At 35.1% G+C, this 26,564-nt stretch overlaps 1 protein-coding gene across 5 annotated transcripts in view; it reads right to left on the bottom strand.

The window, feature by feature from the left end:
- ADGRL3 (adhesion G protein-coupled receptor L3) overlaps nt 1-26,564 on the bottom strand; it is a 938,528-nt gene that overhangs the window by 44,681 nt on the left and 867,283 nt on the right. For all 5 annotated transcript variants that reach the window (XM_065913896.1, XM_065913892.1, XM_065913894.1 and 2 more), the window contains one exon: nt 9,347-9,515. In XM_065913896.1, the coding sequence (XP_065769968.1) occupies nt 9,347-9,515 (169 nt within the window). The remainder of the gene's footprint in view (nt 1-9,346; nt 9,516-26,564) is intronic.

Consider the following 26,564-nt stretch of genomic DNA (forward strand, 5'->3'; position numbering starts at 1 on the left):
TTTCTGAGAAATGTTACTTAGAATCAAGAAAAAAATAAGGAATGTGGATGATACATTAAAGTTAGTATTTGAAATTAAACATCATCTCAATGTATTACAGTTCATTCCATCTATAATATGGCAAAATAAGAGACTGACTATATTCAGATTTGTTTGAAGAACTCACGTTCACTAAATTATATGATAGGAACAATGATACAAAGTCATGTGGATCAAAGCATGGAAAAGAAGTGCCGGATAGAAGTAGAGAGGGACCAAGAAAGGTTTCCCAGAGAAGAAGACTTCTGAGATAATCTTCATATGTATACCTATGGCTGAGTCATGCTGAGGTTTGAAAGAAATCAACAAAATTCTGTAAAGCAATTATTCTTCAATTTAAAAATAAATTAATTAAATATATACATATATATATATATATGTTGGAATTTGTTGGTTTAGTGAATTAAGTTGAAAGATAGGATAGATAAGAGAAAAAAGGTGCTCAGTGTGAGCAGAACAAAGAGGCATGATGTGCTAATCTTTGAAGCCTTTCATTGGTTATGCCAAAATTACATATTTTAATATATTTAAATTATATTGTTTCCAACCAAGTTTTTTATGCCATTTATCATTAATTAGAAATCATCATTTTTATTCACTATTTACAAGCCAGTTCATATTTTGTTTTTTAAAATAAGTCTGTGACTGCTTCTGTGTGTGTGTGTGCGTGCGTGTGTGTTGAAAATATGTGTGAGGGTGAGATGGGAGGGTGAAACGAAGAAGCTTCTCCACCTTAAACATTCTTTGCTAGGAACTATGCTAGGTTCCTCCCTCAAAATGAATCTGGGAAATAATTATTACTGACATTTTACAAATAAGAACACTAAAAATATTAAGCAATGAAACTAAACTGAAAGACTGAAAAGGTTAAGTGATATGCATTATGTGAAAATATCCAAATCTCATGGGTGCTCTATGATCAGAAAGCTCTCACTAAGACGGCACATTTCTAATATTGATATAACCAACATAAGGCATAATATATTATTAAAGTAATCTATTAAATTATCTCATTGTTTCTGGAGAAAATGAGGACAAATATTTAATTAGAATTTGAGGAAACTTAAAATAATCTCCACCCATAGGGAAGCATTATCAATTACAGTTTAGTAATTTGTATTCTATTTATGAAATTTCTCCTAGAACCTAAATTTTCACTATAACCTATATCCTATTTTGTTTTTCCTAATGAACTCAACAAGTGATGCTTTTCTCCTTAGAAGAGGAAGTGTTTTTTAGTGAAGTGATTTAAATCTAAACAAATATTTTGGGGAGAGAGGGGCTATTAGAGAGAGAAGAAGAAAGGGAACCACTTCCATTTCTGTTATTTACAAAGGGAGCAATATTATATAAGCAGGAATTCACCATGGAAATTTACCAAAAAGGTTAAATGTTCTGAACTGATTATATAAATAACCAGTAAATAAAGATATCTAGTGATACCTAGTCCCACATTTAGCTATATTACTTACTGAATCATTACAGACTTTATTTTTCTATGATTAGATTTGAAGTGGTGAGTATGTGTGTTAAAAAGAAAAAAGCAAAAATAACATGCACCATCTCCATGAGAGGTATCTCTCCAGATTATAATATAACTTATTTGACAATTTAGTCATTTGCATATTCTAATCCACTATTTCACATGATACAACATCTTATCCCAATCAGATATGGCATGTGACTATTCAACATGAGATTGTTCTAGAATATATAAACATGGAAAAGAAAATATACCTGCCCAAGGAATATTTCTTTTATACTCTATGATCAGAAATAAAATAATTATGAAACTTTCTGGGAAGTTTCACATAATTGAGTTAACAACAAAGAAAACGTGACAACCTTGATGACGAAGTAGAGATGCTGGTGACACAATCATATAACCTACACTCTAGAAAATGACTAACAATTCAAAGCTTGATTTTTTTTGTTAATGAGTTGAATCAATCAACAAATAATCCTATAAAATAAATGATATCAAAAATGGAATATTTCACATTTCTCTATTCAAATATGAGTAACTACATAAGATGAGCATATTACTGAAATCAGATGGCTTAAGAAAAACCTCCTATAAGAAATAAGACTGTTAAAATGTCCATAAGAACCAAAGCTGTCCATAGGTTCAATGCAGTTTCTATAAAAGTTCCAATATTTTTCACAGATATAGAAAAAGATATCCTTAAATGTGTACAGAACCACCAAAGACTCCAAACAGGCAAAGAAATCCTGAGAAAAAAAGAACAAAGATGGAGGCATCACATTGCAGATTGCACACCATACCACAAAACTATAGAAATCACAACAGTGTGGTATTGGAAAAGTAGATCAATAGACAAAGGATCAGACTCTGAAGTGAAAGTCGCTCAGTCGTGTCTGACTCCATGTGACCCCATGGACTATACAGTCCATGAATTCTCCAGGCCAGAATACTGGAGTGGGTAGCCTTTCCCTTTTCCAGATATCTTCCCAACACAGGGATCAAGCCCAGGTCTCCCGCATTGCAGGTAAATTCTTTACAAGCTGAGCCACAATGCAAGCCCAATGGAACAGATTGTGAGCCCATAAATAAACCCTTGTCTATACCTGGTCATAGTAAAAACATCCTCTTCCAACACACAAGAGATGACTCTACACATGGACACCACCAGATGGTCACTACCAAAATCAAATTGATTATATTATTTGCAGCCAAAGATAGAGAGGCTCTATACAGTCAGCAAAAACAAGACCAGGAGCTGACTGTGGCTCAGATCATGAACTCCTTATTGCCAAATTCAGACTTAAATTGAAGAAGTAGGGAAACTAGACCATTCAGGTTGGACCTAAATCGAATCCCTTACGAATATACAGTGGAAGTGAGAAATAGATTCAAGGGATTAGATCTGACAGACAGAGAGCCTAAAGAACTATGCATGAAGATTCATGACATTGTACAGGAGGCAGTTATCAAGAACATCTCCAAGAAAAAGAAATGCAGAAAGGTAAAAAGGTTATCTGAGGAGGCTTCACAAATAGCTGAGAAAAGGAGAAGTGAAAGGCAAAGGAGAAAAGGAAAGATATTTGAATCCAGAGTTCCAAAGAATAGTAAGGAGAGATAAGAAAGCCTTCCTCAGCGATCAATGCAGAGTAATAGAGGAAAACAATAGAATGGGAAAGACTAGAGATCTCTTCAAGAAAATTAGAGATGCCAAGGGAATATTTCATGCGAAGATGGCCATAATAAAGGACAGAAATTGTATACACCTAACAGATGTAGAAGATATTAAGAAGAGGTCGCAAGAAAACACAGAAGAATTATATAAAAAGATCTTCATAACCCAGGTAACCAGTGTGGTGTGATCACTCACCTAGATCCAGACATCCTGGAATGTGAAGTCACATGGGCCTTAGGAAGCATCACTATGGACAAAGCTAGTGGAAGTGGTGGAATTCCAGTTGAGCTATTTCAAATCCTAAAAGATGATGCTGTGAAAGTGCTGCACTCAATATGCCAGCAAATTTGGAAAACTCAGCAGTAGCCAAAGGACTGGAAAAGGTCAGTTGTGATTCCAATCCCAAAGAAAGGCAATGGTAAAGAATGTTCAAACTACGGCACAATTGCACTCATCTCCCACGCTAGCAAAGTAATGCTCAAAATTCTCCCAGTGAGGCTTCAACAGTTTGTAAACCGTGAACTTCCAGATGTTCAAGCTAGATTTAGAAAAGACAGAGGAACCAGAGATCATATTGCCAACACTGGTTCACAGAAAAAGCAAGAGAATACCACCAGAAAAACATCTACTTTTGCTTTACTGATTATGGCAAAACCTTTCACTGTGTAGATCACAACAATCTGGAACATTCTTCAAGAGATGGGAATACCAACCCCCCTGACCTGCCTCCTGAGAAACCGGTATGCAGGTCAAGAAGCAACAGCTAGAACTGGACGTGGAACAACAGACTGGTTCCAAATTGTGAAAGGAGTACATCAAGGCTGTATATTGTCACCCTGCTTATTTAACTTATATGCAGACATCATGAGAAATGGCAGGCTAGATGAGGCATAAGCTGGAATCAAGACTGCTGGGAGAAATATCAATAACCTCGTATATGCAGATGATACCATCCTTATGGCAGAAAATGAAGAGGAACTAAAGAGCCTGTTGATGAAAGTGAAAAAGAAGAGTGAAAAAGCTGACTTAAAACTCAACATTCAAAAACGAAGATCATGGCATCCAGTCTCATTACTTCATGAAAAATAGATGGGGAAGCTATGGATACAGTGAGAGACTATTTTTTGGAGGGCTCCAAAGTCACTGCAGATGGTGATGGCAGCCATGAAATTAAAAGATGTTTGCTTCTTGGATGAAAAGCTATGACAAACCTAGTATCAAAGACAGAGACATTACTTTGCCAACAAAGGTCCATCTAGTCAAAGCTATGTTTTTTCTAGTAGTCATGCATGGATGTGATAGTTGGACTATAAAGAAAGCTGAGTGTCAAAGAATTGATGCTTTTGAACTGTGGAATTGGGTAAGACTCTTGAGAGTCCCTTGGACTGCCAGGAGATCCAACCAGTGAATCCTAAGGTAAATCAGTCCTGAATATTTCTTGGAAGGAATGATGCTGAAGCTGAAACTCTTTGACCACCAAACAGTTTTTCCATCTGATGCAGAGAACTGATTACTTGGAAAAGACCCTGATGCTGGGAAAGGTTTAAGGTCGGAGGCAAATGGAGCAACAGAGGATGAGATGGTTGGATGGCATCACCGACTCAATGGACATGAGTTTGACCAAGCTTGAGAGCTGGTGATAGACAGGGAAGCCTGAGGTGCTGCAGCCCATGGGTCGCAAAGATCAGACACGACTGAGCAACTGAAGTGGACTGATACGGTCAACTAGTATGCGATAAAAAAGCTATGAATAAATAATGGGGGAAATACAGCCTCTTAATAAATGGCATTAGGAAAACTGGATAACCACACGAGATGAATGAAACTGAACCTCACTATCTTGTACCGCACACAACATCTAATTTGTGAACTCTTAGTTGCTGTGTGTAAGACCTCGTTCCCTGACTTGGGATCAAACAGGGCCCCCTGCATTGGGAGTGCTGAGTCCTGGCTACTGGACCACCAGGGAATTCCCAGGCTTGGAATTTATTAAATAAATCAATCATTTTTTTTTTTTTTTAAACAAATTTACGACACCCGTGGAGAGGAAAAAAAAGAAAAAAAGATGGCACCCCAGAGCTAGAGCAGGCAGAGGATATGCCAAAGATGCCGAAGTGCCCTAACTGGAGGGCATCCAAAAGCTCTTGGACGTATGTGTTAAGCTAGACACGTGCCCCTTAGGCTGCTTATACATAAGTAAATGAGTGTCTTTTCTCCTGAAGTCTGGCCTCATGAGCAGCTGCAACTGTGCTGGACATGAGGTGGGTTTCAACACAAGAGAAGCCATCTGTGGACTCCTGGAGAGGACTACACCTCACCAAATGTTTGCACGGGCTTCCCTGCTGGCTCAGACATTAGGGAATCTGCCTGTAATGTGGGAGACCCAGGTCCAATCCCTGGGTTGGGAAGATCCTCTGGAGGAAGAAATGGCAGTCTACTCTTTAGTATTCTTGCCTGGGGAATTCCATGAACAGAGAAGCCTGATGAGCTACAATCCATGGGATGGCAAAGAGTTGGACACGACTCTGTGACTAACACAAACACACAGAAAGAACAAGCAACAAAAGAAAAAGTAAAACTAATAAGTTGCACTATATCAAACAAAAAGCAGCTGCACAGTGAAAGAAACAGAGTTGAATGGCTATCTACAGAATGGAAGAAAATATTTGCCAATCATATATCTGAGAAATATATAGCTGATAAGTAGTTAAAACCAATAATATACAAAGCACTCACACAACTCAAAAGTAGCCCCCCCCAAACAACCCAATTAAAAAATGAACAAAAGAAATGAATAGACATTTTTTCTAGGAAGACATACAAATGGCTAGCATGAAAAGATACTAACTAATTAGAAAAATGAAAATCAAAATCACAATTAGATATCACTGGAGGCTCAGAGGTTAAAGCGTCTGCCTGCCATGAAGGGGACCCAGGTTTGATTCCTGGGTTGGGAAGATCCCCTGGAGAAGGAAATGGCAACCCACTCCAGTACTCTTGCCTGGAGAGTCCCATGGAGGGAGGAGCCTGGTAGGTTACAGTCCACGGGGTTGCAAAGTCAGACACGACTGAGCTACTTCACTTTCTTTCACATATGTTAGAATGGCTAACATGAGGAAGACAAGAGATAAGAATTGGTGTTTCTCTGGTATCTCAGGGGTAAATAATTTGCCTGCAATGCAGGAGACACAGGAGACATATGTTCCATCCCTGGATCAGGAAGATTCTCTGGTGAAGGCAACAGCAACCCACTCCAGTATTTTTGCCTGGGAACCTTCATGGATAGAGGAGCTTGGTGGGCTACAGCCCATGGGGTTGCAAAGAGTCGGACATGACTTAGAGACTAAACCACAACAAGAATTGGTGAGAACATGGAAGAAAGAGAGCTATTGTGCCCTGTTGGTGATCATAGAAATAAATACAGCTGTTATGGAAAGCAATATGAAGGTTCCTCACAAAATTGAAAATAGAACTACCATATGATTCAGCAATCCCACTTATGGGCTTATATCCCAAGGAAACAAAATCAGGATCTTAAAGAGATACCTGCATACCCATAAGAGATATCTGCTTCAATGAAGCACTATTCACAGCAGCCAAGATATGGAAGCAACCAAACTGTCCATCAGTGAATGAATGAATCAGGAAGAAAACTGTAGTTTACTGTACTCTCTTGTAAGGATTCACAAAATTGAGCTTGATGACATGCATGTTTTTAAAAATCCACCTCTGTTAACTATGTTCAACATACTAAAAACTATAATTTGTTATTGGCTTCTGAAGTTTGGTATCTCTACCCAGATATCAAAACAGTGACATATATTTTGGACATAATAAAATAATAATTGGGAAAACTCAAATAGGTACTGGCTAATGAAAATAATCCCAATCAAAATAATTCATGTATAAAGCACAAAAATCTTTTCTGTTCTACAGAAAATTTCAATACTCACATTGAAACTTAAAATTTCCAGCTAATACAGAAAATAATGGGCAAATCCAGTTTATTTTATTTGAAAATATTAGTATAACTAACTATGATGGCCCAATATTCCCTTATTTACATGAACAAATGCTACCTTTTCCTGATTTTGCTCCCAACTTTTTACATATTTCTCTTGACAATCAATTATGGCTCCTTTCTAACAAAATCTAGAAATCTTTTCAAGTCTTTCTGACTTCTCTGCAGTGTTTTATAATACTGACCACTGTCTACTTCTGGACACTTCCCCCATATCTTTGACTCAGATACTCTCTTTTCATTCATTCTTCTCAGACACTTTCTTCCATGTCTATTCTTACTCGTCACTCATGTCCCCGAGTCTTCACACTGATCAGTTGCTAGCTCTTTGCATTATAATACCCAATTCCTCACCTTCCTGGGGTACAGGAGGTAGACTATGTTACCCAGCCTTGCTTGCAGTTTGGGTGGTACTACTGACGGTGTCCTATCTGATAAAATGTGAGTGGAAATGATGTGAACCATTTCCAGATTTTTATACAAGGTCCCCTGTCTTTTTCTCAGATTATCTGCTAGATACCAACACCCAAAGTAACTATGGAAATCAAATAGTGAGGTTAGTTGAGCTGTCACTGGCTATGTCCCTCCATTAGGCACCTGCATCAATTGGGCCATGAATAAAATCGAATAAACATTTATTAGGTTAAATTATTGCAATTTGGGGTGTATGCACATTAAGTATTTAGGAAGATTCATCCATTCTAACATCATAACCTGTTTTCTGTAACCTACATTAACTGACCTAACATTGTTATTGTTATTCTAGCCTACATTTAATATCATGGCAGCACATTTTTAATATCTAACACCATATAAAGCTGAAAACAGGATAAAATTGGACTCATCTCAGTAAGTGGACACACATTTCTCAAATTTGTTTAGTTTCTCAAACCAAAAAGCATACAAATTGATATATTTACTCTTCATTTTCTGAAGAAAAACTGTAGGTCTTGTTGCTTAGGAAAAAAAAAATCACATTTTCCCATTTCATCTTCAGTGCCACATCTCAGTATATCATAATTATTTTATTACTTCCATTTTATACATGAGGAAACTGGAGCACATGAATGTTAATTAAATGGCCCAAAGTCACATAAGCCATTAAACAGAGGAACTAGCATTTGGACACAGTCTTGACTCAGGGGTCTATGTGATCAGAACTATAAAGACCACATTTTTAATTGAGTTAAAAAGTATAAGATGAGAAAATCAATGTTGAGATTAAAAAAAGCAATGTGAGTGTTTAGTTGCTAAAATTAACTTTTAAAATGAGCAATTTAGGTCCTGGTAGATGTGAAAAATAATAAAAAAATAGATCATTATAGAAATTAAATATTTCATTCTAATCATCAAAATCATAAATTTTAATAAAACATGCTTTTAAAGAAGTTCAGAGATCTTCAGGTTTCCCTGGTGGCTCAGACATAAAGAATCTGTGCAGTGCAGGAGACCTGAGTTTGATTCCCGGGTCAGGAAGATCCCCTTGAAAAGGGAATGGCAACTCACTCCAGTATTCTTGGTTGGAGAATCCCATGGACAGAGGCTCATGGTGGGCTAAAGTCCATGGGGTCACAAGGAGTCAGACATGACTGAGCAACTAACACACACATAGAGATATTTACTAAGTATTTTACCATTCACTAAAATAATAAATGCTTTCTATAATAAATTGTTTAGATATTATATTTCTTAGAATACACTAGTTTTTTAAAAAATAGAAAAATATATATTTCCTATGCCATGCCATATAATATATGCATATGTATACTCTTTGCTCCATACATCTTAGAACATCTACTTCCCAATATACAAATTCCATGTGTCTGCCAATAATGATATCAAAAACAATAAGGTCAAATCTATAAGAATATTATTTTTGTGCACTGTCTAAATCAAAATATGATTCTGTCTTTTGTTGTTAACACATTCATCAACTTTGACACTTGCATTTTATGTCTTTCTTTTCTATTATAAACATGAAATTAACCAAATAATATATTTATTTTTCAGAGACAAAAAAATCAAGAATGACTCATATTATGGGTGTTTTGTTATCATAGAATATATGCCATTTATTCTTTTTTTTTTTTGTATGCCATTTGTTCCTGAACAGAGAATTCTAGCTTACCTTCTTTTGTAGGACACAATGGAAAATGAATATAAACATTCCCTGTAGAGAATTGAAAATGGTGAAGAGATACGCCATGATGACTGTGCTTTCATTAATATACATGAGTCCAAAGGCCCAGGTCAATCCTAATAGGCAGAGAAGAGCTATTGCACCTATAACCCATGACCTGCAAAGAGAAGAGAAAATTAAGGGTTATCAAATAGTTTGTCTTTAATTAATATAGTCATATCATATCAACAATATTGACACTGAAAAAAATGTTACGGTAAGTTTTATTGACAGGAAATGTAAGACAGGTGGTATAAGTACTTCAAGATTTTAATGAGAACTTACAAGTTTTCAAGCTTGAGGAGATATACATGAATGAAAATGTTATGAACACAGAAATTCATTTAAGCAAAAGCAGATTTGTACTATTAAACTATTCATGTATTTGCAGCACATATGTGAATGATATGGAGATGCAATTATGGTTAATGGCAAGGGGGGAAAGTCTGTAAAGTTATGTTAGTCTCCACTGGTCTCATTGGTATGATAACATTTGTTTGATTATAGACTCTTTCCATTAGTGCTTCACCTGATACACTTTTACCCCATTTTTCCAAATTTCCTCTTTTTCCATAAAAAAATTTAGTGTGTACTGATAAAAACAGAAGGAACCAATATATGGAACACATATAAATTTCAAAAGTTCAATCTGTCTGATTCAGTAGTTATGTGGAACAAATGTGAAATACAGTAGATAGTAAATAAAAAAAAGTTCCCCTCTAGATCACCATCTACTCTTTCAGCCTTTGGATTGCTGTCTTCTGGGTTATGTTGGACTAGACTTTGGAAATCAGGCAATTGGCAGCTTTGTTGAAAAGAAGCCCAAAGGCTCAGGACACCTTCATGTCTTTGGAGTGTCTGTAAACTCATGGGAGATAATGAAGTTGAAAATGGGATGGAGAGGTATGAACAAAGTAGTCCAGAACGGAAGACAAATTCTCATTCTAACTCCATTCCCTTAGTTTCCTTCAAGCTGCCATTCACAATACTAGTAAATGGATGACAAAAGTCCATATATTTGTGGTTATGTATTATGTATTCACTATCAACATAAAATAGACCTTTCCAATAGATAGGAATCCAATAATTGAAAATGGAAACTTCTCAACTTCTAAGTACATACGATAGGACCATAACAGTCTAGATTTCTATAGTCTTAGCCCATCCTTTCCTTTCCCAATATACTTTCCTGAACATGGTAAACTAATATTTCTTTTCAGCAGACTATTATCCTCTACTTACATTGTCTAAGAAATGAATATTTATGGGGATTGAAACTTTGCAAAACAAAGGATGGAAAATTGCATATATTTACTATAATCTGAAGCTGGGTTTAATAAAGTTTTCAGAGAGAACTACATCTTAAGAAAGATATGTCCCAGAGTAGTCAAATATTATTAAGGTCTTACTAATCTCAAATATTTACCATTTTCCTTCTATAACCATCAGTCACTATATTTCAGATGTAAACATCCACTAATTTTAATGTGCTTAATTTAAAACATTAATAATCTTGAATAAAGAATCCCTAAAGGAAGTTTGCCATGCCACAAACATGTATGTGACATGTTTGTATATATGAATTAGAAAACATCTTAGAAGTTAACATCTTGTTTCACAAGCAGATTCAGAAGTATGAGAACTTTCAAGATAAAGCTCTCAGTTTTTACAGATATTGAAAAAAGGAAAAATGGAAAGAGTTGCCATTAAACCAAGACTAAATTGTTATTCAGCTTTAGAAATAAAATGATACAATAAAATATTCAAGTCAGCTATCCACTAGAAAACACATAATGGGCTCAAGTGTTAATGATATAAAATAGTGATGAGCCCAAATTCTAAAGAAAAAAGAAGAAAGAGCATGAAGAAGTAAGTGAAATGGTACTGTGGAGAAAATGAAAACAAAGGACTCTTCACCAGAAGAACAAACTGAAAGTCTACAGCAAGACCACCCAAAGGTTGCCAATCTTTTATGTTTATTGCTGCAGGACATAGAATTTTAAAACGTACAAAGGAGAAAAAGCCCAAATCTTAACATTTACGTTTATTTTTTATTAGATTAGTACAGACTTGTAGCTTTGTTTCAGAAGCTTAAAAGATATGATCGACAATCAAGATATGTGTCAAATTTGAAAGAGGCTATTTTGCATATGCAAGATTTAATTTTTGAAGGAGGCATTTCCCCTTCTTTTGGATATTTAGCCTAAAAACTTCATTAGTATCATTTGTAACTCAGTAGTTTCATATCCAGAAAATCATTTGAAGATATAACACTAAATCATGAAATAGTTTTAGATGAAAGATGTCCGAACAAGCAACAGAAATGACATATGCAGCACAGAGGAGCACATCACAATGGAAGGAGAAAGCTAATAAAAGCAAAACAAGTCTGTACCACATGGAGTTGCTATTACTGTGGCACTAAGGGCAGGTGATATCCAATTAAAAGAGGTGGAGCAGACTTTCTCTGGCAATACACCTGCAGCAGATTTATTCTGCAGAGAAGTTGTATGCCTGATTATTTTCCTGCACAGTTTGCTCTTCTGCCTCAATGTGAATGACAGAAGCTCTAATGATTTTTCAGTACTGATCTGACAGCTGGTTCATGGGACCACACTGATAAATGGAATTTATCAGCCATTCAGGTCATTCTTACTTGATGAAGGGTCTGTTATCCTCATAGCTAAAGAATGCATAGACATAAAGACAAGAACACCAACATTAGCATTTTATGACAAAGAATTTCATATGAAAAATATTCTCCTGGTTCCCAAAGGCCTCTGTCGCCCACCTCCCTAGAAGGCATCATAATCTTCCCTTTATATCCAGGAGGTAAATCCTAAAATGACCATGAGAACCTAAATAACAAGGAACAAAATCAATTTTACAATACTGCAATATCCCTTATGAGACTAAAATATTCCATTTTTTTTCATCATGTGCACATATTACTTGTGCCTTGACAGAGACATTTATTTCTAAGAGACCACATTTCTCTAGAGAATGAGAAATCTTATGAGCAACCTGGAAAAGGCTTGGGGGCATACTTAAAATGACAGATTTCATGTCACCTAAAGGTCTCCTTATTCTATAATATTAGTAGGTAAGATTAGTTAATTATGGACAGTACACTTCTGAGTAATTTTAACTTGCAGATGATTGATCTGAGTTAAATCAGAACATTAAACCCTTTGAAAATGATCAAGACTACTTTAAAATTATTTCTGATGGCGCATTGACAAAAATTTTTGAACAATCTTTTGTAGCAATAGGAGCAAACAGACAGTACCTGTCTATTATCACGAATATGCACTATTTAGTATCATCCACATAAAATGAGATCCAAGCACCAAATTAGTAGAGATTAGTTAGGGGATATTTTGGATCTTTTTTTTTTTTTTTTAAACATAGTTGCTTCTCAGTGAATTGTGACAGGACTGAAAAGAATCAGAAAACTCCGTCCTCTATTCTCTTACCTCTAGCCAGAGGCAATGGTTTCTGATATCATGCATACAAAGTAAAGCTCTTAGAAAGGCTCCAACTGTGATGCATTCTGAACAAAGCGAACCACAGATAAAAAATCTCACTCTCCAGGGTGATAAAAGAGTAAAGAACAGAGTGACAGCCTGGGATTTGAAGCCAGTTTGCCTGAGGTTTACATCATAACTTAGTCACTTACTAGCTATTTGATCTTAGGCAAAAATTATTAATAATTTACCTGTGGTTGTGTCAATTATTACATCTATAAAATGGTGATAATTATAATGTAAGTTTCCTGTGATAATGAAATGATACATTATGTATCAAGTGCTCAGAATAGCACCTGACACAGTGTTTGATAAAGATCCCATAGTTACTATTAGACTATTTTCATTCTGAAAATACAGAATTTCTTACCACCCCAAAGAATATAACAGAAACTAATAAATGTCAAACAGCTAAATCATTTGATGATGCTTCAGGAGTAAATATTATGCTGTAAAATAGATGTGGTGAAAATAAGTTTGGAGATGGAGCAGGGAGTAACTGACTGTAATGTCTAATATGGAGTTACTGGCCACATGGGTTTATTTACATTTAAATTTAAATTCATTAAAAGGAGATTAAGTTTAAAATTCATTTCCTTTGGTCACACTAGTTACATTACAAATACTTAGAAACTTCAGTAGCTACCATATTGGACAGGGCAGCTGTAGAACATTTCTGTCATCACAGAAAGTTCTATCGGACAGTGCTGAACCAGAAGATTCAAAGAGAGTTTTTAGCCAGAAAATGAAATTCTAAGAAAAATTTTAAAAATGCCATGGATATGTAAAAAGAAAAATGGAGAAGAATTTCTAAGAATTGATCATATTTAACACTTGTAAACTGTGCCTAAAAAGAAAATCCTATACTTATATTAATATTGAAAACTTACAGAACATAATAGCATGATATTTATTCTACTATATGCATCCCAATGGTATCAAAATTTTCCATCTATGATGCTAAATGTATGCTTAGAATGACTATTTTAACTTATACAGTACAATATTAGGTAAAGAAAGTTACAGAGGTTAACATGTAGGGATAACCTACAATAATGCTATATAAAATTCTTTAAGCTACCTAAATGTTTCAAAAACAATATAGAGTTTATTCTCTTCGCTCTACAGCAGAAGTTAACATACCATTGTAAAGTAACTATGACTCACTAAAAATGTTTTATATATATATATACACACACATATATATACATATATAGAACTTGGACTATAATTGCTAGAGTGAGATGTCTGCCTTTTTGAGAAATACCAAAAAAAGAGAGATATCAGGGTGCAATTCTGTGATTTTTGTTGGTAATTCTGGGGATCAACTGCTTGCTATACTCAATAGTAAAGACTGCAATTCCAATTTTACTTAGAGTTCAGTTCAGTTCAGTCGCTCAGTCGTGTCCGACTCTTTGTGACCTCATGAATCGCAGCACTCCAGGCCTCCCTGTCCATCACCAACTCCCAGAGTTTACGTTAGCTACACACAAATGGCAGAAAATTATACCAAAGAAATTCTTGAACTGTTCAGAAAGTTCTAGGACCCACAGCAGTCTTCCCAAACTGGGGATCTGGCAAAGGGACAGAGAACCCCCAGGGAATTTGACTATGGAGGCCATTGGGATTTGATTATAGACCGTCCACAGGACTGGAGAAACAGACTCTTGGAGGGCACAAACAAAACCTTGTACACACAGGAGCCAGGAGAAAGGAGCAGTGTCCCCACAAGAGACTGAGTCAGACTTGCCTGTGAGTGTCCAGGAGTCTCCAGTGGAGGCGTGGGTTGAGAGTTTGGCCTTAGGCCAAACAACAGGGAGGGAACACAGCCCTACCCATTAACAGAAAATTATTACTATTACTTTTCTTAACAGAAAATTAGATTAACAATTTACTGGGCAATTCATCAGAGGGCAGACAGAATGAAAAACACAGTCACAGAAAACTAGTCAAACTGATCAAAAGGACCACAACCTTGTCTAATTCAATGAAACTTGAGCCATGCCATGTAGGGCCACCCAAGACAGGTCATGGTGGAGAGTTCTGACAAAACGTGGTCCACTGGAGAAGGGAATGGCAAACCACCTCAGTAGTCTTGCCTTGAGAGCCCCATGAGCAGTATTAAAAGGCAAAAGGATAGGACACTGAAAGATGAACTCCCCAGGTCAGTAGGTGCCCAATATGCTACTGGAGATCAGTTGAGAAATAACTCCAGAAAGAATGAAGGGACAGAGCCAAAGTGGAAACAATGCCCAGTTGTGGATGGAATGGGTGATGGAAGTAAAAGTCCGATGCAGTAAAGAACAACATTACATAGGAACCCAGATTGTTAGGTCTATTCATGAAGGTAAATTGGAAGTGGTCAAATAGGAGATGACAAGAGTGAACATTGACATTTTAGGATTTAGTGAACTAAAATGGACTGGAAAGAGCAAATTTAATTCAGAGGACCATTATATCTTCTACTGTGGGCAAGAATCCCTTAGAAGAAATGGAGTTGCCCTCACAGTCAATACAAGAGTCTGAAATTCAGCACTTGGGTGCAATCTCAAAAATGACAGAATGATCTCTGTTCATTTTCAAGGCAAAATATTCAATATCACAGTAATCCAAGTCTATGCTCCAACAACTAACGCAGAATAAGCTGAAGTTGAATGATTCTATGAACTCCTAAAGATCTTCTAGAACTAACACCAAAAAAAAAAAAAAGAAAAAAAAAGATGTCATTTTCAACATAGGGGACTAGAATGCAAAAGTAGGAAGACAAGAGATACCTGGAGTAACAAGCAAGTTTGCACCTGGAATACAAAATGAAGCAGGGCAAAGACTAACAGAGTTTTGCCAAGAGAATGCACTGGTCATAGCAAACACCCTCTTCCAACAACATAAGTGATGACTCTACACATGGACACCACTGGATGGTCAATACCGAAATCAGATTGATTATATCCTTTGCAGCCAAAGATAGAGAGGCTCTACACAGTCAGTAAAAACAAGACTGGGCGCTGACTGTGGCTCAGATCATGAACTCCTTATTGCCAAATTCAGACTTAAATTGAAGAAATTAGAGAAAACCTTAGACTATTTGAGCATGACCTAAATCAAATCCCTTATGATTATAGAGTGGAAGTGACAAATAGATTCAAGGGATTAGATCTCATAGACAGAGAGCCTGAAGAACTATGGAAAGATGTTCCTGACATTGTACAGCAGGTGGTATCAAGACCAACCCCAAGAAAAAGAAATTTAAAAAAGGTAAAACGGTTGTCTGGGGAGACCTAACAAATAGCTGAGAAAAGAAGAAAAGCCAAAGGCAAAGGAGGAAAGGAAAGATATACCCATTTGAATGCAGAGTTCCAAAGAATAGCAAGCAGAGATAAGAAAGACTTCCTCAGTGATCAGTGCATACAAATAGAGGAAACCAATACAATGGGAAAGACTAGAGAGCTCTTCAAGAAAACGAGAGATACCAAAGGAACATTTCATGCAAAGATGGGCACAATAAAGGACAGAAATGGTATGGACCTAACAGAAGCAGAAGATATTAAGAAATGGTGGCAAGAATACACAGAAGAACTACACACAAAAAGATCTTCATGACCCAGATAACCACGATGGTGTTATCACTCACCTACAGCCAGACACCTTAGAGTCTGAAGTTAAGTGGGTTTTAGGAAGTATCACTACAAGCAAAGCTAGTGGAGGTGATGGAATTCCAGGTGAGGTATTTCAAGTCTTAACAGATGATGCTGTTAAAGTGCTGCATTCAATATGCAAGCAAATTTGGAAAACTCAGTGGTGGCCACAGGACTGGAAAAGGTCAGGTTTCATTCCAATCCCAAAGAAAGTTAAAGACAAAGAAAGTTCAAACAACCACACAACTGCACTCATCTTGCACGCTAGCAAAGTAATGCTGAAAATTCTCCCAGTGAGGCTTCAACAGTATATGAACTGAGAACTTTCAGACGTTCAAGTTGGATTTAGAAAAGGCAGAGGAAATAGACGTCAAATTGCCAACATCCGTTGTATCATAGAAAAAGCCAGAGAGTTCCAAAAAATTTACTTCTGCTTTATTGACTACGCCAAAGTCCTTTACTGTGTGGATTGCAACAAACAGTGGAAAATTCTTAAAGAGATGAGAATACCAGACCTCCTTATCTGCGAGAAATCTGTATGCAGGTCAAGAAGCAATAGTTAGAACCCAGACATGGAACCAAAGAATGGTTCCAAATTGGGAAAAGAGTACCTCAAGGCTGTATATTGTCACCCTGCTTATTTAACTTATATGCAAGGACATCATGCAAAATGTTGGGCAAGATGAAGCATAAGCTGAAATCAAGTTTTCCGGGAGAAATATCAATAACCTCAGATATGCAGATGACACCACCCTTATGGCAGAAAGTGAAGAAGAACTAAAGAGCCCTCTTGATGAAAGTGAAAGAGGAAAGTGAAAAAGCTGGCTTAAAACTCAACATTCAAAAAAATGAAGATCATAGCATTGGTCCCATCACTTAATGGCAAATAGATGGGGAAAGTATGGAAACAGTGAGAGACTTTATTTTCTTGGGCTCCAAAGTCACCGCAGATGGTGACTACAGCCATGAAATTAAAAGATACCTGCTCTTTGGAAGAAAAGCTATGACAATTCTAGACTGCATATTGAAAGCAGAGACATTACATTGCCAAGAAAGGCCCATCTATTTTAAGCTATGTTTTTTCCAGAAGTAATGTACGGATGTGAGAGTTGGAGTATAAAGAAAGCCAATGAATTGATGTTTTTGAACTGTGGTGTTGGAGAAGATGCTTGAGAGTCTCTTCCAAATTTGCTTGCATATTGATTTCCTTGAGAGCAAGGAAATCAAACCAGTGAATTCTAAGGGAAATCAGTCCTGAATATTCATTGGAAGGACTGATGCTAAAGCTGAAACTCCAATACTCTGGCCACCTGATGCGAAGATCTGGCTCCTTGGAAAAGACCCTGATGCTGGGAAATATTGAAGGCAGGAGGAGAAGGGGACGACAGAGGATGAGCTGGTTGGATGGCATCACCTACTCAATGGACATGAGTTTGACCAAGCTTCAGGAGCTGGTGATGGACAGGTAAGCCTGGCGTGCTCCAGTCCATGGGTTTGCAGAGTCGGACAGGACTGAGTGACTGAATTGAACTGATGGCAATGCGTTTAATTCATGGGTATATAAACATAGGTGAACTGTGACATTTCTGGGTCTTGGCAATTAAAAGATTGGAATTGAGCTTCCCTGGACCTTTTTATCCTTCTCTTTTCCTAAGAGACATTGACAGTACAGCCTCAGATCTAAAAGAAAGGCTGTTTACTGTTGGGGAGTCACCTTTTAGATTTAGACCACTGATTTCTATACTCTAAGGTAAATTTAAGCTACTAAAATTTAGAGTAATTTTTATTGTGCCTTAGCCTGTGCAATAATTACTAAAGCAGGTTTTAGCTGTAAGAATCTCTAGTTCACCTGCAATGTAGAAATTCACACTAATGACAAAGAACTCTTCATTAATTTTACCTCCAGAATGACATGAATAATATACAATAGTTTAAAATCTAAATGTCACTAAAGTTTATCTATAATATGTCAGTTATTTTCCATCATTTTGTCAGATATTCTACTGGCTTAAAGAATCTAGTTTCAGAATGTCTTTCATCAAATCTAAATTAAATTGATGATAATGTTGCCACCTGTTATGGTAACAAAGGTATATGCTATTGATTCACTTTTTATTTTAAAAAAATCTACATAACAAGTTTCTAAAGTTGAATAATTTTCATTCTGATTCACCAATGAAAGTCCACTGAAACAGAAATTCATCCCAAGTTGTAAGACTGAAACAATTTTACTGTAATTATTTAAGGTTTTATGAAAATATGGTCACAAACGCTTAAGATGTTCTTGGCAGATGTTAATAGGAACTTATAAGTTATCTTAGAATTTACAAGTAGTGACATGGAAAATGAAATAAAACATACTGTGTAGTTTTCAAGGTACAAATAAGAAAAAAGATCCACTTTTCTTAGTAAATACATTTTCCTTTTATCAGACATTTATCATTTTAACCTTATATTTAAAATTCAAAATTTTAAATATTAATGTCATCATATTATCTTTTTAGAGTGATCCTTAGAATCAAGATCAGAATTTTTAGGGGCCTCTACGGTAGAGAATTGTTAGGGGTGCTAGTGGTAAAAAAAGTGAAAAGTGAAGTCCCTCAGTCGTGTCCAACTCTTTGTGACCCCATGGACTGTAGCCTACCAGGCTCCTCTGTCCATGGGATTTTCCAGGCAAGAATGCTAGAGAGGGTTGCCATTTCCTTGTCCAGGGGATCTTCCAGACCCAGGGACTGAACTCAGGTCTCCCACATTGTAGGCAGATGCTTTACCATCTGAGCCACCAGGGAAGTCCCTCCTGCTAATGCAGAGACATAAGACACATGGGTTCGATCCCAGGGTCGGGAAGATCCCCTGGATAAGGACATGGGAACCGACTCCAGTATTCTTGCCTGGAGAATCCTATGGACAGAGCAGCTTAGCAGGCTACAGTCCATAGGGTCGCAAAGAGTTGAACACAACTGAAGTTACTAGCACGTTTGCACGTAGATTGATAATACTTATGCATATGCTTATATAGTCTATAATAATTCCAAAGAACACAAAAGGGCTATTAAAATCTAGCCTCATAGAAGCTTAGCTAAAAACAGAAAAATACATCTTCAAAAGGTTTCATAACCAAAACATTAACTTATAAATTAATGCTATAATTGTGGTTTAGTTGCTAAGTCTTGTCTGAGTCCTGTGATCCCATGGACTGCAGCCCTCCAGGCTCCTCTGTCCATAGGATTTTCCAGGCAAGAATACTGGAGTGGTTTGCCAAAAGTCTTATAATATAATACATCAGTATAGACAGATGACAAATGGACAGAAGCAATACAATGAATCAGTTTAGCTATAGGATATTCCTTCTCTGACTTTAACAATTCAAAATAGAATATTATTTTTAATAAATTTTTAAAAGGAAGTATTACCTAAACTTCAAGATAAAAAGACTAATTCTTTAACTATTTTTAAAATTTCTTCTTCATTATATTAGATACACATAATTTCTTTCTTTTTTTTTCTTTTTTATATGGTTGAATGAGTAAGGTTTGGTGTGAAGGAAGATGGAGTCATGAGAGTCCTAGCTGAGAATAGGATTTAATCCCCAAGCTAGAGTTGTTGGTCTTATCAACTTCAAGGCTAATGCATCCCAAGACCCTCTGGAATTGCCAAACTACCTTATTGGTGCTGAACTGCATATTTAACTGTACAGTGAGTGAACTGCATATTTAACTGTGAGAAAGAGAGCAATCATGATATACATATACATTCTGGTCAGTATTCCAGTATTTCCAGGTTCATTATGCAGCTGAATTTACTTTTCCTGATATAAAACTATATCAAAGGAATAAAGATATTTCTCCTTGGATTTGGTTTGGGTAACTGTGGAGTCAGACATGACTGAAGCGACTTAGCAGCAACAGCAGCAGCAGCAGGAACGCTAAATGTAATAGGAGTAAGTTTCTCAAAATGAGAGTATTCGTCACTATTTATAAAAGAAAAAAAGACAAAATAGTAAAGACATGGTCTTTCATGACTGCAGTGTTCACAGAATATATAAAACAGTGGAAATAGAAAGAAAAGAATCAGATATATGAATACAAACCCAGCAGCCACAAATCTTAACATGCAATGGAGGAAGAATGTTTTAAATGGGATGTTATTCAAGTTTTAAAATGGTCAATATTTAATAACCAGAATGGCAAAGTAGCAAGATCTGTCTAAGACAGAGTTAAGATATTTGCTACCAGGTTGGATAAGGGATATTTGAGATAGCATAGTTAGAAGAGTAGTGATCAGAGAAAAATCTAAACATATCAATGTTTATACCTCGCTATCCTGAAAATGCTCAATCCATTAGTAACACTTATGATAGAGATCCTGACAGTTTTTATGTTTCTTTCAAATGTATTTTATATTAGTGGGACATTACCATTCTAGATTTATATTATTATTCCATTATCTTTTTTTAACCAGTGTAGGAAGATTAAAATGAAAAGTCATTTAGAATGTAATTCAATGGTTTTGAGTAAAATATAAACAATGTTTCATCATGGTCATATGTTTAAATTAGTTAGCATTAAAGGTATTAAAATCCTTTGAAAAATATGAAAGCATAACAAATATAAAATTTATAGAGAAGATTCTATTTCAACTGTGGATTTTATTACTATTAATATATTACTACTAAGAGCTATATCTTTACAATTTGCTCATATAAAAATATTAAGAGGAGAGTGAAATGAACCAAATAAAGAAAATAAATGGTTTTGAATATGTCATAAACATTTTCATTCCTATCCCTCAATGTCCTTACAATAATATTACAGAGTTGAGGAGAGTAAACATCAAATTTAAATTTTTAATCACAGAATTTCACACTGCTGATAAATTGGGTAAGTCTGAAATTAGGAAGAATTGAGTATATAATAAATCAAGAGTAATAAATATTGAATAAATGACTAATAAAACTTTAATTATATTATCCCCCCAACTCAATGCTATACAAATTCTTATAACTCAGTACAATATGGTCAAAGAGCTAACTTACATATGAAAGACATTAGGAGCATCAATTATGAGAATGAGTAATGAATTAGCATATTGGACACAAACAGCGAAAAATTTATTACACTTTAGTATCTCCATCTATCAAATTTATAAAATGAATTAGTAGGTTTATAAAAATGAATTTATGAAAATTTATAAAATGAATTGGTAGTTTCCATGAAAATAAGATGCTTCCCCTGGTGGCTTAGACAGTAAAGAACCCTCCTGCAATGCAGGAGATGTGGGTTCAATCCCTGGGTCTGGAAGATTCCCTGGAGAAGGAAATGGCAACCCACTCCAGTATTTTTGCCTGGGAAATCTCACTGACAGAGCAGCCTGCCAGGCTACAGCTCATGGGATTGTAAAGAGTCGGACATGACCGAGCAACTAAGCACAAACACACACGTATAATTAAGATATAAAATTTTGGAATCACATTGAAAGCAAATAAGATCATTGTATGATTATAAATATTAATACATGAAAGATAGTGTATCTTAGTAACTGTAAGCACTAATTTGTGAATTGACCTGCCTGCACTTAGATGAGCATTTTACAACCTTGGGCACATTATTCAACTTCTCTGACCCTCACATTCTTCATCTTTGAAATGTGTATAAATATAGATCTTTGTTCACAGGGCTGTTGTGTATATTAAATAAAAGTTCCAAAATGCTCCTTTTATTTAATATGCAAAAAATTACTCAACATATAATTTTAATATACAAAAGTACCATACACATATTTGTTATTACATTTGCTGTTGTGTATTGACCTTTTGACCTCAAAAAAAGAGCTACAGCAAAAAAACAGGTTCCCCTTTAAGCGTTTTGGAAATTCATATATTAACTAGAAATCCAAAGAGCAAGGGAGAATCACTGCCTTTTTCTGAAATTAATATTTAGATTGAGAAAGCTTCAGTCTATTTGATATTTTATTCTGGATTTCTTTAGGCTTAGTATATGCTATGAAATTCTACATTTTCATTTGAAATGGGCTATATACCCAGATTCCTAATGAACATTAAAATAGAAACTAATAGTTCTTTGTATTACATGAGAAATCCAAATTTAATTAATAAATATATTGTATCTTCAGTGTCAAAAAGTATATTAATAAGTGCAGTGTTTCACTAAATGTAATTCTTTGATCAAGTAAGACATAAACAACATAAAATTATATGTGAAATGTTCATGAAAATTCATTAAGATATCTGTTACAAAATTGATCTTCATATTTTCTCATGACTTTTTGAAAACCTGAAACTCTGAATAGGATAAAGTAAATGAAAAAATATCTAAGTCTGCATTTCTTACTAATGATTTTTCTCTTGTAATCGATGAAAACTGCGGTTCTAGTATGAGATAGAAATATATCAAGATCTGTAAAATAATGGCAACAAATTTGACATCTTTTGTTTTTTAAAACTTACAGATAGAATCATGTTTCCAGACTCATTATTTAAGGACTAATGTTTTTCAGACTTACAACAAGAGTCTTAGAAGCCACTAACTTTTTAAAATAAGAGAGCTGATAAGCTTGATAATTGGAATGCAAGGAGAGGAAGTACTTTAAAGAATATATAACATACTTTCAGGGTTTCTTTTTTCAATTTAGAAGATATAAAAACTTTTAAGTTAGTAAAATAAGAGAGAAAAATTGATAACTTTTATATATTCTTGTCAAATGTGTTTTGACAGGTTGAATTGTTACATCTTTCTCATACCATATGGTATCATCACCTCTCATTTCAACAACTTGCAACAGAAACATTCATCATACCCTATCTGTGAATAAACACCTTATTATAAATTGCTTGTATGAACAACTAAAACATAAAAAAAAAGTACAACTGTGTATTTTAAACATGTTGGTATTTTCTAAAGATTCTAATAAATGGAACCAAGGCAGGCCTTGAAATACAATAGGACACAGACAAGTCTGATTTAATGTTGGTCAAGTAATGTAACTTTCATAAGCCCTAGTTTACTCACTTTCACAATAGATGACATAATCCTGCATGTGTATGAGCTCAGTCGCTTCAGTTGTGTCCAACTCTCTGTGACCTCATAGACTGTAGCTCTCCAGGCTCCTCTGTCCATGGACTTCTCCAGCCAAGAATACTGGAGTGTCGTACTATGATCTTTAGAGTTGAATGCAACCAAGAAAAGAATAGTCTATGCTTCAACTGGTTTCTTGGATAGTGAGTAGACCTAGGTAATGACCCACAATCTCTACTGTAAGTCCACTTCTAACACAGAAGCTCTGTGAGATGTTGTAGTCCCTAAGTAAATTTATAACTAGAAATCTGAATATAATCTTAAAATTACCTCAACAAGAAAACCTTGAGAAATGGTATAGAAAATTTAAGCAAATATACACATAAATCAAACTTTAAAGATATACAAACTCCAAATACCAAAATAACAGTTCTAAAATCAATCACACGTTAGGTCAAAGGGCAACCTTAATAAAATACTAAGAGTTAATATCAACCCAACTGCGTTCTCTGAAGATCATGACATCAAATCTTGAAATCAATAACTTAGAAAATATCCATAGATGTACACGAACAATTATCCATCTGCTGCTACATCTCCAAAGAAACCTCAAGACCCTGAATATTTTACAAATAAGTTCTATTCAATATCAAAACAACAAATAATCCTTTTTCATATAGGTCAGGCCTAAACAAAAAAGAAGAAAAGCTTTATGAGACTACTATAACTTACTAGGTAGGGAAAATTTAAGAGAATAAAAGAATAAGAACATTTTATTTAAAATCTCACTTAAAAATCCTAAATAAGCTATTAGATAGCAAAATCTAATGGTGCATAAACATCATGATCAATTATTGCATAACAGTGAAGAAGAACTTTAAAAACTGATTCTGAAATTTACATGAAAGAAAAATAAAAGTCTAAGAGAAGCTAAAGCAATTCTGAAAGATGATCAAAACGGGAGGTCTCATTGGTAATAACGAAGCAACGGTAGAGAAGTGAGGTCTATGTCCATGGAACAGAAGAGGGCACGCAGAGATCTGGTGTGGGACAGTGTAGCACTTTCCTTAGGAAAAGGAGGGATCATTTTGCAAACAATGGAACAATTGGAAATTTGCCTGATCATATTAGGAAAACAACATGTCCTCCAAAGGCCTCAAAATTCACATTCTATAGAGGAAAATTTGATGGTTTAAATATATAATACTAAAAAAAAAAAATAAAAAAAAATTTTTTTAAATTAAAAAAATAAATAAGTATATAATACTGTTCTCTGTAATAAAAGCAGAATCAACAGAGACAAGACAGAGAAGCTACATGCAATAAGCAAAGCATTTAAACTGCATATTAGCAAGTAAATGATAAAGTACAGAAAGGCTCATTGAAAAACAAAATGGGAAAAATTAAAATGTTTTTAGAAAGATTAAAAATAGAAACAAATGACCATAGTCATTTTACTAATAGGGTTCCTATAAGTATGAACTGAGATGTTGAATATTTATTGTTTTAAGTTTTTATATATTACACTAATGAAACTAACTGAGTGGAAGATCTGGTAATTTTAGATATCTTTCTACAGCTACCTAAACAAGATGTTGTAAATTCAAAGAAGACATAAAAATGAGAAAAGTACAATGACAATGACTATTGCAAAGAAAACTTGCCATTTTTTTACCTCTTGGCATATGTAATGTTAATATTCAATTATGTCAATATTTTTCATCGATATATTACTACTTTTTATACTCATGGCTTGCTGTCTATCTCATAAACAGTTTGAAATTAAAGCTAAAACCATTCATCGCAGTTCTGGAACTGAGAGGATTTTTGTGTTAGCATGTTTAAATGTCTGAATGAAAATATGAACTTCTACAAACAACATTCCTGAGTATTCTAGAATACAGGCTCAAATATACATTTATAAAAGAGCCAGGGGACTTGGATGACAGATCTTTTTTAAAATAGATAATAGTATATAGTGGAAAAATCCAGCAACAATTGGGACTCAGCCAAGAGAAAATTAGATTAGGAAATTTTCAACTGCAGACTGAGCAGCTCAAGACACCTAACATTCCACTATACTGTCTGCACATTTTAATTACAAATCCAGTGATTTACTACACAGTCCTTTATTTAAAATAACTATGACTTACATTGTTTCACTATTTAATATGAGGTAAACTTTTTAAAAACAAAATAACACTCCTATTAAAAAAGTAATCCTGGAAAGTAGGAGAATGAGAAAAGCTAAAGTTTGAAAGAGTGTTGTTGCTTTAATGTTATTCTTATTTAAATGAGAGATATTTCCTTGGAATTAGGAGATATTGATATGCACCCAGAGTGTGCTGGTAAATTTTTCAGCTCTATTGTGTAAACCATAATTTGTGATGACTAATTTGCCTATCAGGGATCATCTATTTATTATCTTTAATCATATAGCATTTCAATCTCCTTTGATGAATTGGAATATAGTTAAATAGCCTGAGATGTGATTTTTAAGATTAAGTATCTTGGTATTTTCTAGAATTTGAGGAGAAAATGTATGTATCTAAGGCAGAGTGTTAGCAGTGTTTTCATCTATCTAGGGGGATTTTCCATTGCTATGGGTACAAACTCTATTATCTAAGGTTATAAGTGACTGTAATAAGATAGTAAAGATTGAATGGGGACCACAAAAATGGTTCCAAGCTTGCTCCATCTAATTACTTAAAATTTATATGCATATCTTTTAATTCAATCTGAATTTCCACCATTTCCCTTGTTCTCCCCAAATTCCATCCTGTCCTTTGAAATTCAGAATCTAATATCAACAAATTCCCCTACATTCTAATATTCCGTCCTGGGTGTGTTTTTGTCACCTTCATGCTTTAAGTGACATTGTTGTCTGCTGACAGTGCTTTCCCTAAAGACCACACAAATTCAAATATTGATTTTCTCACAAATCAGGCAGTAGAAGTAATACTGCCAAACC

The sequence above is a fragment of the Muntiacus reevesi genome, chromosome 22 (assembly GCF_963930625.1).
Source record: "Muntiacus reevesi chromosome 22, mMunRee1.1, whole genome shotgun sequence".
In the NCBI taxonomy this organism is placed as follows: domain Eukaryota; kingdom Metazoa; phylum Chordata; class Mammalia; order Artiodactyla; family Cervidae; genus Muntiacus; species Muntiacus reevesi.